General features: G+C 46.1%; 1 protein-coding gene across 2 annotated transcripts in view; it reads right to left on the minus strand.

The window, feature by feature from the left end:
• Nucleotides 1-19,118, minus strand: part of ABCC1 (ATP binding cassette subfamily C member 1) — a 115,984-nt gene that overhangs the window by 55,737 nt on the left and 41,129 nt on the right. For both annotated transcript variants that reach the window (XM_029054615.2, XM_029054610.2), the window contains exons 4-9: nt 18,720-18,857; nt 15,606-15,731; nt 4,895-4,956; nt 4,294-4,425; nt 1,665-1,895; nt 926-1,103 (exon numbers count right to left, since the gene is read on the minus strand). In XM_029054615.2, the coding sequence (XP_028910448.1) occupies nt 926-1,103; nt 1,665-1,895; nt 4,294-4,425; nt 4,895-4,956; nt 15,606-15,731; nt 18,720-18,857 (867 nt within the window). The remainder of the gene's footprint in view (nt 1-925; nt 1,104-1,664; nt 1,896-4,293; nt 4,426-4,894; nt 4,957-15,605; nt 15,732-18,719; nt 18,858-19,118) is intronic.

The raw sequence follows: 19,118 nt of genomic DNA on the forward strand, positions 1-19,118 counted from the left end.
CCCTCTTAGAGGCTTCAGTGCTCCATCCTGGAGAGCAAGGGAACAGGTAGGTATTCCTAATCCCAGTTCTCAGGCGAGAAAATGGAAGGACAGACACTGACCGCTCACACAATGCCACGTCCTTTGCAAAGGGAGGGCTCGGGCTCTCTCTACCTCTCAGGCTCCACATCCGGCCCAACTCCCTTCCTTCCCGCCCATCCTCCTTCACTAAAATCATCCAGATAACAAGCACAGTCACTTTCCATTAGCAGGAAAAGAACTCTGAAGTCTCCCAGTGCTGAAGAGTGAGCCGAAGGGACAGGAGGTGATCTAGTGGAGAGAGCGCGGATCTGGGGAAGTCAGGGGATGCCCAACTGGGAGCCCTTGGGCATATGAAAACCTCTCTGTGCCTCGGTTTTCTCATCCATGAAACGGGGATTAACACGTCCACTCTCCCTGTCTTTCAGACCTTGAACCCCGTGTGGGACAGGGACTATTTCCGATCTGATTACCTTTTATTTACCCCAGTGCACGGCCCATAGTGTGCCCTTAATTACTGAATAGAATTAATCGGCAAGTGGAATTAGCTTCTGCGATTCAGAGCCCAAGAGATAAATTAGCATCTTGGAAATGGTCCAAAGTACTGATTATAAAAAATTATTATTATTATTCTATTTGTTAAGAGCGTACTATGTGTCGGGCACTGTACTAAGTGCTGGGGTGACTACGAGCAAATTGGGCTGGACACAGTCACTGTCCCAATTCCCATTTGACAGATGAGGTACCTGAGGCACAGAGTAGTGAAGTGAATTGCCCAAGGCCACCCAGCAGACTAGTGAAGGAGTCGGAATTAGAGCCCATGACCTTCTGATTCCCAGGCCTGTGCTCTATCCCCAATGCCAGCACGCCGTGCGCTCTGGGAATGGTGGACTCTGCCATCACCTACCTTACGATAGATGGCACCGATAACAGCAGTTTTGATCCTCATTCCACTCACAAAGCAGATATGGAAGTATTGGTGCAGGACTAGAGTCTGCAGACAAGCACTCACAAAGAGAAGCCCAGTGTAGAGGTAACCCTGCCAATCTGGGGCATCTTTGTCATTCACAAAGTTGATCAGTAATCTGTTGAGAGAAAGAGAGAAAGGGGAGATAGCTCGCTAGGGCTCACCAGTGCTCGTAGGCTCGAGCACCCCACCTGGTTCACCCCACAAGAGCGGAAGGCCCCGTTTTTCACAAGTGGAGAAGCTGAGGCCTGAACGGCTTGGTTCTCTACCCAGCCTTGAACCCCTACCCCTTCAGGGAAACCCCGGAGCTGGAGGAGGAATTAGCCCAATGTGGTACAGTCACACCACCGTCAGATCGTCAGATCCTCCAACCCTACGGGACAGAGGAAGAGACAGTTGGGGGTAGTGGGGGAGGTAAAGGACTTCCAGCTGAAATCACTGATCCCTAACCCACAAAAAGGAGGTCGGATCTCACTCTCAGTCAGGAGAGAGTAAAATGCGCTTCACCAGTGACTCCACATTAAGCTTTCTCCAGGGCTTTGTCTACTCAGGTTGAGGGGCGGGGGGTATCATTGTGCTCCAGTCAGAGATGACATGGACTAGAATAAGAGCAGATGAGCAAGACGGAAGGTCAAGGGGCCGAAACCCCACAGGGGGCCGAGAGGGGAGGAGATCTTACTTTAAGATTTCCGGGCCAGCGAACATCATCAGATCGTGGAGGGCTTTAAACAGGAAGCTCATAAGAAAGTAGGGCCCAAAGGTTTTATATAACACCTTAAAGAGAGATGGTTCCTTGTCCCTCTGTGAGGGCTTTACAATCAACGCTTCCACTTCTTCATTCACATCTCCTTTCGAGCCTGTTTTTAGCTTCACGGGATCTTTGGGAGCGTACACAATTTTTAAGGACTGCCTGCAACACAGAAGGAAAGAATCAATCAATAAATGCTACTTATTGAGTGCTTACTCAATGTTTGCAGAGCATTTGGGAGAGCACAATACGACGGTCAGAATCCCTATCCCTGTCCAAAAGAAGTAACAGCCTACAGTGGGGAGACAGACATTAAATAAACTACAGACAGGAGAAATAAAAGAGAAGAAGGACATGCTACGGGGATGGGGGGAGTATCAAAGTGCTTAAAGGGGTACAAAGCCAAGTGCAGAGTCGATGCAGAGGGGTGGATAACAGAAATGAGGGCTTAGTCAGGGAAGGCCTCTTGGGGGTGTGGTGATTTTAAGAGGGTTCTGAAGGTAGAGAAAGGGGCGGACTGCTGGATATGATGGGAGAATGAGTTCCAGGCCCAAGGAAGTCAATCATTTAATGGAATTATTTAGCGCTTTCTGCAGGCAGAGCACTGTACATTCCCTGACCACCAGGAGTAGACATGGGCAAGGGGTCTGTAGCGAGATAAATGGGATCAAGGTAAAAGAATAGTTGGTGTTAGAGGAGCAGAGTGTACTGATTGGGTTGTAGTGGGAGGTCAACGAGGGAAGGTGGGAAGGGGAGAACTGACCAAGTGCATTAAAAAGGTGATGGTAAGGAGTTTCTGCTTGGATGAGCAACCACTGGAGGTTTTTGAGGAGTAGGACAAGAGGGACTGAACAATTTTTCAGGCAAATAAATCGGGTAGCAGAGTGAAGTATGCACTGGAGATGGGGAGACGAGAGGCAGGGAGGTCAGCGAAGAGGCTGATGCAGTGGTAGTCCGGGCTGTGGTCCTGCAGTTGTCTCAACAGGCTGAGGGGCTGCCGGCACCAAAGGCAGGAAGGACAATTCGCTGCTGAAGGTTACAGCTCATATTCTTGTCAAAATCACGACTTTCATTTTCCTTTTATAACCATGCCAGCTGCTTGCCTTTTTGCCCAAACCATGAGATGTTGAGGAGAAATACGAGGTTGAGTGGACAGGGGGAATGAAGAGGCTGGTGCAGGATACGGAGAGGAGAGGATGAAGTTTAGACCTCAATTCACTGTACAATGGAAATTTCCTGGGCTGCGTAGGTTACAGGGGAGCTTGTTGACTCAACTACGGCTTGGTGTTTATGGAGCGTGGGAGAATGCCAAGCTGAGGGATCGGGTGGCAGAACACGAAAAGACGATATGGGGCAGAGGAAAAGAGTTGGGAGGGAAAGGGGGGAAATCGGTGTGGAGGAGGGAAGGTGGTGGGGCAGATCTGATAAGAGCTAGTAGGGGGGAATCCAAACTACAGGAAAACCCATCCGGAAGACTGGAAAGGAACCCATGACAAGAGAAGAGTCTGAACAGGGTAATGAAAAGGTCAGGCTGGAACAGGAAGCAGAGCGTTTTGGGGAGGGTGCAGGGGTAGCAGGCCGACACTGAGGCCAGAGATCCAGGGAGGTGGGTGGGGCCAGGAGCCACAGGTGAAGAGCCACACAGAGGTAGCTAGACGTCCACCTCAATGTTCTGCATCCCCCAAACAAGGTGGCGTGGAGATTGGATTTGTCCCAAGAGCTTTTGTTTCTTCATTACAGGGGACACAAGTGATAAGGCATGACCAAGCAACACCACACATACGCATTTTAAATTCCAGCAAATTTACGCCAGCCTCACTGATCACTCCCACGGTAAACAACAGCCGGCTTCATACGATACTCGATTCTTTACCTTCCCTCATCTCCTGCCAAGGTTCAGTTCATTAACTCAGAGAAACTACCCTGTTCGAAGCACTGTCAAAAAGCAGACATTATAGCCCCTTGTTTCCAAAGCATCTCATGCGCAAAGGGCAATAGCCAAAGAAAAGGGCAGGACTCGGAATTCTCTCCTGGGCTGTCTGCCATGACAAGCACTGAGCTGAAGGATAAGTTTGTGACATGCTACTCATAAACTGACCCCAGAAATTACCCTGAATCCACAAGAACAACTAAAGTCAGCATTTCACTCTCTAACAACGATTGATATTAGATCCCATTACTCTTCTATGACACACTAATACCTGATTAATTCATTAAGAAGAGGTTGGCGAGATCCCCACCAAGACTAGAAGGCTTCTCTCTTTAAATCAAGCCTTTTCTGGAAAGAGATCTGGGTGCCAAACACTATACAGGTTAGCTCCTTCAGGACCTTGGTCTGATCTTCTCCCACCAATTGTATTTTCTGAGTGTCTACTGTGTGCAAAGCCCTGTACTAAGTGCTTGGGAGAGTACAGTATAACGGAGTTGGTAGACATGTTTCCCCCTCCCCCCGACAATGAGCTCTCAGTCTAGAGGAGGAAAAAGAGATTAATAGAAACAAATTTCAGATCTGTATGTAAGTGTTGTAGGGCTGAGGGGTGAATGGAGGAAGCACACTTACTTTTTGGACTTGGTGCATTCTTTTGCCCAATTCTTCACCAGGACAGGAACCACTTGGTCAGATGTGTCCTCTCTATTCAGGGACCAAAGGTCTGAGGCTTCCAGTGGGCGTTTATATCCCTGAACCATCAACCTACATTCAACACAAAGAAAACAGATGAGATTTGGAAGTGACGCTAAAAGAGATAATCAAGGATTAATGGCAGATAACTAGGAAACTTTTACTCCCCTTTATTTCCAAAACGAAAAATTCCTAGGGATATATCTTAGAATGAGTCTAGAAAAGAGAAGTTCATTTTCTCTAGCGCCTCTTTTTCACCCAGCACCGATATTTTGATCCTCTTAAGCCATATACCAATTTGCCTCTGGATAAACTGAGGCAGTAATCATTTGGGTCACAGCCTAGGTCGCAGAGTGAGTCGGTGGCAGAGCCAGGATTAGGGGCCAGGTTTCCTGACTTCCATTCTACGATCCTGTGCCTCCAACGAGGAGGCAGCAATCCAAAGCTAGAGGGTCACTTGACCTCTGACTTGAGTGAACAAAAATGGTGAAGCAAATAGGCACTGACAAGCCCCATCAAACCGAGGATTTGGCCTCCTTACCCGGTAATCCACCAAAAGGTAACTCTAGAAAGGAATGAGGCACCAGATTCAGGGCAGGGATTCTAATGGAGAGAAGACATGGAGAGAGAAAAACAAATGAATTAACCAGTTACACTCAGGTTACTTAAATGCCAATTGATAGCTGGCTCTTCCCTTGGTAAAATTCAATAGCCTTCACCAGCTCCAAATTCAGCATTGAGACAGGAATTCCTCTCCCAAATGGTTCTTTAAAATTTAAGGAACTGCTTGGAAAGAAGCACGGCAAATGACATGTTCAGAGGGAAACGGAGAACAGGCAACCAGCGTGCATCCTTCAGGTTTGCAGCCCTTCCACGAAAGCCCTAAAAAGATGCGGTCTAAACACAAGCAGAGACCCAGAAGTTCATTAGTCCAGGATGCAGCTGGCTGATAAGACAACCGAAAGGGCCCCCATTATGCAAAGAGCACACATTACCCAGAGAATACAGGTTTTTGAAGCTGCTTTTAGAAGTCAGTGTTACATAGGGGCCAAAATCTATCGTGGTTCTGAAGAAAAAACGATAATTGCTGCTTCCTCCGTGGTCTGTTTCAATGCCCAATCCGATTTTTAAAACCACTTTGTTGCTTCTAAAAGACGCCGGGCAGGCTGTCGGCAATAAGCCCCACTTCCCCTCTCCTCAAAGTCATGCGGAAAGGAGGACTGATTGCCTTCTCTTCCCCCATGCAAACCCCAACCCCGAGGAACCCTGACTGAGGAAGTTACAGATGGGGGCAATCTATCCTTAGCCCTACTGTTGCCATAAACTCGCCTAATAGGGATGGGAGAGTCTCCGATGGCCTTCAGAGAGGACACACTGATTCTTGTGGGGGTTTTTTTCCTCTAGCCCTACCTCTGTTGCCCTAAGGTTTCTGGCATGCAGCACTAGTGGGCAGATTCTAAAGACACGTGGAGGAAGATGGGGAAAATGAAGGGAAAACAAAGGTAGGTGTTGTTTTGATTTCAGCGGCCAGCCAACCTCATCTATCAATCAATCGTATTTATTGAGCGCTTACTGTGTGCAGAGCACTGTACTAAGGGCTGGGGAGAATATACGATAAGAATAGACACATTCCCTGCCCGCAACAAGCTTACAGCCTAAGCACTCTACTGAGAGCTGGGGAGAGTATGCTATAAGAGTTGGAAGACACGTTCCCTGCCCACAATGAGCTTACAGTCTAGAGTGGGAGACAGACGTTAATATAAATAAATTATGGATGTGTACCTAAGTGCTGTGGGGCTGAGGGAGGGGCAAATAAAGCCGTTAGCCCATCCCTCGCCACCCCTTGACTCTGCCTACGACTGGAGAGGGGGGAAGAAAATAACAGGATGAGGGTGATTGCTTAAAACAATACATCAAAAAGTGAAAATTCCACAGCGCACAACTCCGTGACTAAGCACAAAATCTCTCAGAACAAGGGCTCTATCTGCTTACACAAGAGGGAGACCATTCTCGGCCAACTGAAACCGCCCACAGCAGTTCTTTTCTAAACTTTCCCTTTGTGGGGAAGGGAGGAGTGCCGGGGTGGGGAGGTGACAAAAATTAAAAGGGCCATGCTGGATGAATTGACAAAAAGCACAACTGCCAGCTCAGGCGTTGTGGAGCGAACTCAGATTACCCCCGGTTTCTCTCAGCGGCACGGCAAGAGTGTAGGGGTGGAGAGGACACCCCGCGTCTAATCATCAAAAGACACGAAGGTCTCAGGGCCAATCATCAATATCTGATCACCTAAAGAAAAGGGCAGGGTCTGACGTCATTGTGCCAATCAATGGTCATTTTTGTGGTTTTGGGGATGACGCGGTCATTTGTTTGCAAAAGGTCTGTTCTCAGCAGTATGTGACTACCTCCCCTCTCTGACTCACCACCGAGCTGCCCTGTAGCAGGCCTCTTCCCACCCCCGATTCCCCTATCCCGATGACAATCTGGTTACGGCTCGGATGGCAGAGACCAGCTACAGCATCAAGCAGTATTAATGAACTCAAAGCCCCAAATCAAACAACAGGATGGGCCAAGGATTTAAGGGAGGGAGTTGGAAAAAAAAATCCCACCAAAATCCTATCCTAAGGTTCTCCCTTCTCAGCATCTTCATAGTGCCTGGCAGTCATACCCATAAATCTATGGGTTTCTGCAAGACTATTTTTTTCAGTGGTATTTGTTAAGCGCTTATTCTGTGCCAGGTACTGTACTAAGCACTAGGGTAGATGCAAGTTAATCAGGTTGGACGCATTACCTGTACCATATGGGGCTCACAGCCTTAATCCCCATTTTACAGATGAGGGAACTGAGGCATAGAAGAGCGAAACAACTTGCCCAAGGCCACACAGCAGACAAGTAGTAGAGCTGGAATTTGAACCCAGGTCCTTCTGACTCTCATGTCCGTGCTCTATCCACTTCTCAGACAAATCTTTAAAATAGAGATTTTGAAATATCCCACAGCTACCAATTCAGGGAGACTGAAGACAACTGCTCTTTCAGTTATAATATGAGGATTTTCCCCTCACACTCTACCTCAACTATTGGCTCTAAGGTGTTCCCCACTTGCTTGGGAAAATGTGTAAATGTCTGTATCCCTAAATTGAATTCATTTTGGCCCTTTACCTTTTGCTAATAATAATAACAGTATTTGTTAAACGCTTACTATGCGTCCAGCACAAAGCACTGGTTAAGATACCAGGATGATCAGGTCAGACACAGTCTCTGTCCCACACAGGACTCACAATCTAAGCATTGGCCCTTGCCCAGTGCTCCAAGGATGATCATCAACAACTACTACATGGACTCCTCAAAAGGTTGCTCAGAAGTGTACCCGAGTGTTCAAGCACTTGAGAAAAGGGCTCGTCTCCGAAAACTTAAAGTGGTGTCCAAGCATTATCCTCGACACATCTCTCTCAGTCCACCCTCCCATTCAATCTGTCAGGAAATCCTGTTGGTCCACCTTCATATAATAATAATAATGTTGGTATTTGTTAAGTGCTTACTGTGTGCAGAGCACTGTTCTAAGCACTGGGGTAGACACAGGGGAATCAGGTTGTCCCACGTGGGGCTCACAGTCTTCATCCCCATTTTACAGATGAGGTCACTGAGGCACAGAGAAGTTAAGTGACTTGCCCATAGTCACACAGCTGACAAGTGGCTGAGCTGGGATTAGAACCCATGACCTCTGACTCCCAAGCCCGGGCTCTTTCCACTGAGCCACACTGCTTCATATCATATCTAGAATCCACTCTTTCCTCTCCATCCAACCTATTACCATGTTGATCCAAGCACTCATCACTTCCCACCCTGACTACTGTGTATCAGTCTCCCCACTAACTCTTCCTGCCTCTTGTCTCTCCCCACTCCAGTTCATATTTCCCTCTGCTACCCAGATCATTTTTCTAAAAAACCATTCAGCCCATATGTCCCCACTGAACCCCCGGCCAATTTCTACCTCTGGTCTGGAACTCTCTCCCTCTTCATATCTGACAGTCCACCACTCTCCCCACCTTCAAACCACTCCTTTCCCATACTAAGCCTTTTATTTCCCCTATCCTCCCTCCTCTCCACATCAATCAATCAATCATTGGTATTTACTGAACACTTATGAAGTGCTGAGCACTGAACTAAGCACTTGGGAGAGTACAATACAACAGAATTAGCAGATACGCTTCTTTCCCATAATGAGCTTTCAGTCTAAAAGGGGAGGTAGACATTAATATCAATATATAATTGATACACTAGGCTGTATAAACCTTAAGCACTTTCGATTCTCACCCCAGCATCACAGAACTTATATAAATATCCTTACACTCCATTTCCCCTATTCCTAATCTACTTTAATGTCTGTCTCCCTCGTTAGACTATAAGCTCTCTGTGGACAGGTGTCACATCTACCAACTCCATTCTGTTGTACTTTCCCAAACACTTAGTACAGTGCTCTGCACACAGTTAGTGCTCAAAAATACCACTGATTGATGGGACACAAGCACTGGGAAGGGGAAGGGGAGATGAGAGTGAAGAGACACAAAACATGACATAAAAAGGAGGACAAAGACCTTTACAAACTGCCAGTTTTAGAGAGGGTAAAATAAAGTCTTGGGAACAGAGTACGACCTGCTTAGCAGCTTATGCAGATGAACATGAAAATAAAATGAGAATGGAAATCAGTGAATTTGCAAATGGCGGTGGCTCCCAAAACACTGAAAAGGCCTGGGACTCAGGGTTTCCAACTGCTGAGAATGACTTTTAGAGACAGGATGAACAAATATTACTGACTTCCCCATTTTTTTTTTTTATTCAAAGAAAAAAGGGTATAGAGCAGGAAACAGCCGAGTCCTGACAAACTCTGTTCGTAAAACTCAATCTTCACAGTTGGGAACTTGTGGGTGAAGGAGCTTTCCAACTAGCAACCATCACTTTTAGAGAATTGGTGGCATTACCTATAGGTAGACATTTCCTAATCCTAAACCTCCAATTCTCACACTTAAAGTGCTCTCTATTCCACATCTCTCTAAAAAGTGATAAATTCAATTTAAGCTTCTCCTCCGGGGTTTGGAGAGCTATTACCGGAGCAGCAAGGGATGTCTATTCTCATGGTAGGATAGGAACACAGTGGGGATTCCTACAAAATATCTTTCCAACTAAGCGGGGGATTTCTGGTCAGATGGACTTTGGCACCATTTTGGCACAGCCTTTTCTATGGCACCATTATTGAAAATTGCACCAAGGAGGCAAACGGCTTAAGTCATCCAGAATACTGGGAGTAAGTGCTTAGTACAGTGCTCTGCACCCGGTAAGTGCTTGGTAATACCACCGACGAGTACATATTGCCTTCTGCTATGGATGGCTTGTCTAAGGTTCCATGTGAATCCTTGATGTCCCTGGATTGCAAATCTCCATCAAGCTTCATTTTACATACAGAATGTTTATTCACCTGGCATTTCCCCAGCCCAGACTGGGCTTTTGTTCATTAGTTCTGTGAATATGCAGGTTTAGCACTCCTCGGAGTGCAAAGTGACAGAAGTCAGTACTCTCAGCCAATCGGGAGAAGATGCAATCACTCAAATAATCGTATTTTATTGAGTGCTTACTGTGTGCAGAGCACAGTACTAAGTGCTTGAGAGAGTATAATATACAGGAGTTGGGAGATTTGTTCCCTTCCCACAACGAGCTTGCAGGCTAGGGAGATGCAGAGAATCAAGCTCACCTTTTAAGAAGAGGTCTATCTTCAGAGTTAGGTTGTATGAAGCGCTCAATAAATACGATTGACTGATTGATTTACCCCAGCACCTAGTATAGTGCTTGGCACGCAGTATTGAAAGAAAATTGAAGTTTTTTCCCCAGGCATCAGTACCAAGACATTTCCGTACTAGTGATTCCTTTGGCTAAAGCCCTTGGGCACCTTGTTTTAATTTAAGGCTCATTTGGCCTTCACGTCCACCTCAGAAAGACTCCTAGAACAACCTTTGTGATTTGATTTTAAGAAAACAACCTTTGTGATTTGATTTTAAGAAAACAACCTTTGTGATTTGATTTTAAGAAAACAAAAGGAAGGGCTTCAATTCTTTTCCGCATGAGTCCTGCTCATCAGGGATCAACTTGGGCAAAAACGAAATCTCCCGCAGAACTTCTCTAGACAGAACTCCTCTAGACCTCTTCAGGAAATGTTTGTTCAGATGATCCCAGATTTTTAAAGAACTAGTTCTTAAGTCGTGTTTCCACAAACAAGCCCTTCACAAACCAGATGCTCGAGTCGGCATTAACTCTGGGCCCTCCAACTTTCTCCTCTGCAACAGCCAAACAAAACAAAGTCCCACAGTCTGGCATGGCACTTTAATTGACCCGGCAATATTAAACAGAACTGTAGACACTGAAGCACACAGACCAACCCACTTTAGCTCCCTACCCACCTGTTTTGAAGAACCCGAGCCACAAACGGCCAGGACAGCCGCCTGTCACTTTACGGTTTCCCCCCGAGCCCGGCCTGGAATCTGCCCAATTTGGAAGGCCTCAAATCAAGGCACGGGGTAGAAAAGTGAAGCTCTTGGTTTTCGGAGCCTTCCACAAATGGACCCAAATGTCATCCAAGTGGAATGAGCAGGGGAGTTACTTCTGGCTAAGGTTGTGTGTCTGTGGCACACACAACCAAAGGAGATGGAAGAATTCCTTTCCCTGGAATTTAAGAACGAGATATGGCTCAGTCTCTTGACCTCTGGGCCCAGGCCTCATATCGGGAGTGGGGTAGAAAAGTGAAGCTTTAGGTCTTCGGAGCCTTCCAAAAAGGACCCAAATGTCATCCAACTGGAATGACATGGGGAGTTACTTCTGGTTAGGACTGCAAGTCTGTGACACGCATAATGAAAGGAGATTGAAGAATCTCCTTCTCTGAAGTTTAAGAAAGGGACATGGCTCACCCCCTTCAATAATAGTAATAATTATGGTATTTGTTAAGCACTTACTATGCGCCAGGCACTATACTGAGCACTGGGGTGGATACAAGCAAATTGGGTTGGACACAGTCCCTGTCCCACGTGGGGCTCAGTCTCAATCCCCATTTTACAGATGAGGTAACTGAGGCACAGAGAAGTGAAGTGACTTGCTCAGCGTCACAAAGAAGACAAGTGGTGGAATGGGGATCAGAACTCATGACCTTCTGACTCCCAGGCCCGTGCTCGAAATCCACTACGCCATGCTGCTTCTTCACTACGCCATGCTGATGATTTTTCCTCAGTGTTTAATCATGAATAAAATAATGAACACTCAAAAAATCTGCCACTGGGCTTTGGGCTGCTGCGTTCTCATGGTCTTGGCCCCCTTCCCATACCACTGGCTAGGGGAGGCCCTGTTCTCCTGAAGGACCAGAGGGAAGGGGAAACAGGAAGATGGCTCAAGTTTTCGGGCAATGGGATTGGGCCACCTTGCGGGCTCATGGCTTCAGCACCCTCTCCTCACCTCCTCACCACCAAGAGCAGAAAAACTGGCCTCTGAAAATATGAGAACACAAGGGGCCTATGCCGTTACTGGATTGGGGTGCAGGAGAGGGAGGAAAAAGAATTAATTGTTATAATAAAAGGTCATCATGGGCAGAGAGCCTGCCTACCAACTCTGTTGCACTGTACTCTCCCAAAAACCTAGTACAGTGCTGGGCATGAAGTAAGCACTTAATAAATACCATTGATTGATGGCTAATAGTTATAATTATGGTATTTGTTAGGCATTTACTACGTGTCAAGCAGTGTTCTGGGCACTGGGGTAGGTACAAGTTAATCAGATCAGATACAGTTCCTGTCCCACAAGAGGCGTTCAGTCTAAGTTGGAACCTTTCTGTGTTTGCGTCTCCCATCCTAGACTGAAAACTCCTTCTGGACAGAGGCATCCTTCCATTTAAGCTTCGTTGTAGCGGGCACTCAACTGATAATGACAATAGTAATAATAATAATGGCTGATTGTGGAATTAGATAAGGCCTTAGCCTAAGGCACAGGGGCAGGCACTAGTTGATTAAGTGAGGTCACTTAGAGACTCTACTATTTGCTAGACCAAATCCAGACTGCTCAGATTCCAGCTTCCTTGTTCTATCTTGTTGTTCCAGTTTGCAGAATCCAAAGGCTTAATAAAGAGAGCCAAGTTGTCTTTCTGGGAATATTTGGGAGGCGGAAAGGGTATTAAACTAAACATTAGAAAAAAAAATGCAAGGCAGAACAATGCCATTGGATCTTGAAGTCACCATATTAGAAAAAGTTAGTTTGGGGTGTTTGTTTTTGTTTGTTTGTTTTTCGCACTGTCGTCCCAAGTTCCTTCTTCATCTAATGCACTTTTTTACCTAAATGTTTCCATTTTACAGATCTTGTTCAAGTTTCCCTTATGTAGGATGGCAGTCAAGACAAAAGGAAAGCTATTCCAATGAAGGCAGAAATGACTGGCTTAGACTGAAATGAAATGAAAAGCAAAATGCCCCATAAATCATCCATGAGGGATCATGAACAAAGCCAAGCTGGGTGATAAGATACTGGCCTCTCGACAACGATTATTACAGTTTAAGCTAATGTTTGCATTGCTGTAATTGGCAAATACTAAATAAATCTGCAGAAGAACAACAAGAAATTCTAGATATTAACAAAAATGGTCACTGATTCAGATGTGCAGAAGCATTAAGAAATCAGTCCAGACCCGATGCAAATCTGGCAGCGAAACTAGAGGGAATTTAATATACTTTGCCTCAGCTTTCTAGTCCAATTTTCAGAGAGCTATGTGGGTTTCTGAAAGCAGAAAGTTTAGGTTTTCTTAGTTTAGTGAGTTTAGGCTAGCGACAGGAAGAGTGAATAAGAGGAGAATTAGAAAATATGAGTGGTTAATGCAAATTTTCTGAGCCAAAAATATTTTGTGTGACCTCAAGACTTCTGAAAACCACTTGCAAGATTACTCCGATAAGTTATTTTTAATTCCTTCTGGGGAGTTCTAAGGTAAACTTGAATCGATCCATCAATTACTCAACAGCATTTACTGAGGACTTACCGTGTGTAGAACTGTGTACTAAGCACTTGGACAAGCAGAGTAAGGTTAGAAGATATGTGACCTGCTTTTAGGGAGTTTATAATCCAGTGTGCAGACAGACACAAAATAAATAACACCTCTAGACTGTAAACTGACTATGAGCAGGGAACATTTCTACCAACTCTGTTGGAGTCTCCCAAGTGCTCAGTACAGTGCTCTGCACACAGTAAGCTCTCCATAAATACCATTGATGGACTGAACGATTGATTTCACTAAAGAGCATCCCCTAAAAGGAGAACAGTAATGTGCAAGATTTCCAGGATGATTTGGGGGAAGTTCAAGAGGAACAAAGAAAACTTTGCCCATTTAACACGGTGGAAATTACCATGATGGCATCTAGACCACTCAGGGGGTTGTACGTAGGGCTCTCCCAAATCACTGGCTATTCATGTCATGCAGCAAAAATACTAGCTGGATCCCTCTTCAGTCACGTTGAGTGTGAAGCTGGAAGGCCAGTCATGGATGCCACGATTCAGCCCATGTTGGATCTTGCAGCAAGGATCAGTCTGTGGTTACACAGAAGCAGCCTCTTGGGAGTAGTTGGGGAAGGTCTAAGCCTGTCGCTTTAAAAATGAATGTACCAAAGAAAAGCAAAGAAAAAAAACCTCCCAGACCATTCCGGGAAGATGCCATTAGAATAACTCATCTTTCTCCTGCTAAACACTGCACTTAACCAACCCGACTGTATATAAAATCTGGCATGCTTTCCCCTGGAGGTTGCCCTCACAGTAAAATAACAGCACTGTTCTTTTCTACTTACCAAACAAGTCCACACTGTGATTTGCCCTGAGCCAACAGGCAAGCAGCTCTTTCCAAAGTTGGTGTGTTCCAAAGTTGCCACCTCTTTCCCCCAGCCTCGCTCTTGCCCCCCCGTTGAGAACCAAACCCCAAGGACTTTACTCCCAGAAGAGGAAGCATCACCCATCTCTCCCTACTTGAATGTCAGCCCGGCCTCTCCACCATCTTCTCACGCAGCAGGGACGGTGGAATTCCCAGCCTACAAACATTCCCACTCCGGCTGCTGGAGCCGGGGGCTGAGTTCAATTCCCCCATCATTGCGGTGAGCACAGCGGCCACTGGCCCAACTCACACGAAGTCAGAATACGGGAACGGAAGAAAAACAGCAGGGCATAAAGTCTGCTTGATGAATCGTCTCTTGCCACTGAACTACAGTGGAATGAGGAAAGTGCTCTTTTTTTTTCCCCAAATCACAGAAACAGAATTCTCCCTCCCCTTTAAACTGTGAGCCCCATGGGGGAGAGCGACTGATCTTACTGTATCATATCTTTATCGGTAATGTATTTTAAAACCTGCCTCCTCCTGTAGACTGTGAGCTTCTTGTGGGTGAGAATCGCATCTACCGACTCCACTAAAGTGCACTCTCCCGACCACTTTGTACAGTGCTCTGTGCTCAGAAAGCCCTCAGGAAAAACCATTCATTGATTGATTGTATCTACCCCTGAGCCCAGAACAGTGCTGAGGACAAGTAAACCCTTAACCATTATTTCTGACTGAGCAGAGGCACCCACAGAACTCAGCCCCCAACCCTGCTACGCCAACTCCCAAGGTCAGCTTCTTATTCCCACAGCCGAAATCTGGATTAGTTAAGAGCTTACTCAGGGCCAGGCACTGTTCTAAGTGTTGGGGTCCATACGAGCTAATCAGGCTGGACACAGTCCACGTCCCACATGAGGGTGACAGTCTTAATCCCCATTTTTCAGATGAGGTGAGTGAGATGTGGATTAAGTGATTTGCCCAAGGTCACATGGGAGAGAAGTGGCAGAACCAGGATTAGAACCAAGATCCTCCTGACTCCCAGCCCTGTACTCTAACCACCAGGCAAAGATGCTTCCTGAAGACCTTTATCCACAGCACAGAAATCTCCCGGGAGGCTCAGGAATCACACACCCACAGCACTGAGCAAAGAGCCGAGTGGCAGAGGCAGGAAGACATTTCAATCCAGTGTTCCCTGTCTGGCAACGCTTCCTACCACGGCAGGGCTGTGTTTTCTTTCAGTCTAACAGCGGGAAGACAATAAATTGTCAGCCAGCCCTGCCCTGATTCACCCATGCCTCTTGCAACCCACTGCATTTATCTGGCCAGCCTTCACACCCAGATTAGAATCACATGAGGCAGCTCCCCGGCCCTCTTCCATCATACTTACGGGATCGTGGATGGTTTCCGAAAACAGAGGAGAACGATCTGAGAAGCAGGACAATATCAACTGAACCAGCACCAAGGTAAAGTAAATGTAGAACGTGATGTCACGGAACACATCGACTTCAGCATCCTAAAGGAGGGGAAATTAAGGAAAGGAAGGATAAAATGGTTAAAAGTCGGTATCTCCGATGGTGGAACGGCTTCTTTTGCGTGCCTATCTCTTGAAATGAATACTCATAGCTAACTAATGCTGCATGGGTCAGGTTGCCTACACTGGCTCCCAAAAGGCTCTTTAGGAGGGTAAAGGCTAATAATAATCATTCATTCATTCATTCAATCGTATTTATTGAGCGCTTACTATGTGCAGAGCACTGTGCTAAGCGCTTGGAATGTACAATTCGGGAACAGATAGAGACAATCCCTGCCCAGTAACGGGCTCACAGTCTAAACTAATAACAGTGATATTTGTTAAGCGCTTACTATGTGCAAGGCACTAAACTAAACGCCGTGGTGAATACAAGCAAATCAGGTTGGACACGGTCCCTGTCCCAAATCAGGCTCACAGTCTCAATCCCCATTCCCTAGATGAGGTAACTGAGGCACAGAGGAGTGAAGTGATTTGCCCAAGGTCACACAGTACCTAAAAGGCAGAGTCGGGAATAGAACCCAGGTCCAGGGCTATAGGCAGAGTCGGGAATAGAACCCAGGTCCTGGGCTCCGAGGTGTGTGCTCTATCCACTAAGTGGTGTTGCTTCTCAAAGAAAGGGAAGTTTTACCGTGACACCTATTGTATTCTACATCACAAATCCAGCCACCAAGTGACAAAAGGGTGGTGAGAAAAGGTCCTCTCTATGCCACCTGAAGATAAACTAGAGAATCCTACAGCTGGAAGGGGCCTCCAAAGGTCATCTGGTCCAGACCCCTGCCTCCACACAGGCCCGCACCTGACCACGTTAGGTTTAAAGATCTCTACCGATGTAGATTCCACATCTTTCCTGAGTAGCCTGTGCCCTGCATTCTATCAACCTGACACTCAAGAGGTTCTCATCTATGTTAAACAACTCTCTCATGCTTTACTTAAAGCCCGATCCTTCTTGTTCGATCCTGGCAACGGAAAACAACTGGTGAGCGCCCTCCTTGTACAGACTGTGTCCCTGAAGACCATTAGTACATTGCTTGAGCCTAGGTAGACACGGCTTTACTGACAAGCTAGAGAATGAGACACGAAAATGTTCTAGTTGTCCGAGCCAAATAAATATTTGCAAGACTGAAGTACCTTGGAACAAATGGAAGCCCTGGGAAATAAACAATCACTCCATGTGAGGAGTCATTAAAATACTTAAGCCTAAAGAATCTGCAGCATCACTGACTGGGTAAACTCAGATATAGAGACACCCTCACACACTTCCTTCGCCAGCTGGCTTCCCCTAAAGAAATGATGGCATCAAATTCTTTTAGCATCCCTGTCAGGAAGATTTAAGGATGTCTGGAAACTTTCTTTTGTTCAGCAATACCTATCGCTACATTATCAGCAGTCTTTCTTCTAAACAGAGGGCAGCAGGGTTTTTGAAGCTGGCACACTGCTGGACAGACAACTCGATTGAAAGGAAGGCGACCAAGGTTCTAGTCCCAAACTCTGCCAGAGATTGGCTGTGTGACCAGATGCAAGTCACTTAACCTCTCTGGCCCTGAGCTCACTTGTCTATATAATTGAGAGAATGCCACTAGCCGATCCCTATATTACAGGAAAATTACGAGGGTCAAAATGGTCTGCACATAGTAAGCGCTCATTAAATACTACTGAATGAAAAGACCCTTTGTGACCATACTTTTAAAGAATGGGGCTACCTGAAAACAAGGAGTGTTATTACTTGTGATTAAAAGCAAATCTTCTCGTTGAAATTCCAATCCGTGCAGATTCATTCATTCATTTCATTCAATCGTATTTATTGAGCGCTTACTGTGTGCAGAGCACTGGACTAAGCGCTTGGAAAGTACAATTCAGCAATAAAGAGAGATGATCCCTGCCCACAGAGGGCTTACAGTCTAGAAAGGGGAAGACAGACATCAATATAAATAGATTTATTATGCAGATAAGATTAGTATATAGTGGATTTTTAAAGATGCTTTCTTTAAGTCCTGTAATACCTAGAATAGCATCCAGCACCTAGAGGGGCTTTCATATTACTCGATTGTGAGAATGACTCCTTAAATGTCCCCTTAAGCTTCTCCTCCTTAGGACTCCAAGCAGTTTCACGTTTGCCCTCTCATCTGTCCTCCCCGCATCCCTAGAAAGCGGGAGGGTGTGGTAAGAATTCTTATCCCCATTTTACAAAGGGGGAAACTAAAGGACAGAGAGGAGAAGTGATTTTTCCTGAAGCTACGTTATGAGTCGGTGGCAAAGCAGAACTATAATCCGATTCTCTATCCCACAGCCAATACTCTAGTCACATGGTTATGCTGAGGTTGACAGCTGAGCTATATATAATGTGAGCCAAGGGCTTCTCAAGATTTAATCCTCTATGATCAAGGGCAAATCCATTTCTTCTGTTCTTGATAAAAGAAGTGGAGTTCAGAAAACACACATCTCTCTCTCTCTCTCTCTCTCTTCCCCCTCCCCCGCCCCCTTTGTCCTGAAGAGGCCAAGAGGCTGTGCTATGTTCTACTCAAATCCCCAAAGTCAAAGGTTACTACTGATAAAAGGACAAGACACTTTTAAGGCCACTTTCCTTTCTTTAAATCAAATAGCAAGAGACAGACTGAGGAGAAGTGAAATGCTCATGAAAGGTTTTCTGAGCCAACAGGCTGCCAAAATGACTTGCAAGCCTGACTGTAAGGACACTTTTGCTAGTGGCGGAGTTAATTCTTGGAGGAATAGTCACGCCCTGACTAACCCATTCCCGAAGTGAGGAACGCAAACCTCAGAAAGCGATATGTCCCCCCTCCCCGCCAGACTATCAACTCACTGTGGGCAGGGAGCATGTCTATCAACTCTGTTGCACTGTAGCCTTCCAAGCACTTAGGATAGTGCTTAAGACCAGAAAATACAGACAAGTGAGCAGTTATATGGTCCCTGAGAATTGGGGAGTGGGGGAAAACGATGGCAGTGATCACTTACCACTTTCAAGGAATGCAGGACTTTGGATCGAAAAATGATGATGGCACACAGCAGGGCTATGAGCCAGAAAATCAGCATGACCCCTGAGGACTGGACTCCTTTCCTTCTCTCACACTGAATTAGAAAAGTAGCAAGCAGCTGGAACACACAATAAACAGGAAGACATGAGGATAACTGTCAAGCACCATGGCATCGGTGAAAAGGCAGGGCAAACCCTCCCCTCGGGCGAGGGGTTCCACAGTCAGTTTCCAGGGACTTGAGGAGATCAGCCGCGATACCAAACTTCCAGCCCTCATCTGAACTTTTGGGGTTGCCTCCCCAAGCCACAGCTTCTCCCTAGAAGCTTCTCCTTTGTCCTCTCTCCCCAAGTCTGGACCAAATTGCTTACTTCACTGTCAT

The sequence above is a fragment of the Ornithorhynchus anatinus genome, chromosome 2, assembly GCF_004115215.2.
Source record: "Ornithorhynchus anatinus isolate Pmale09 chromosome 2, mOrnAna1.pri.v4, whole genome shotgun sequence".
NCBI lineage: Eukaryota > Metazoa > Chordata > Mammalia > Monotremata > Ornithorhynchidae > Ornithorhynchus > Ornithorhynchus anatinus.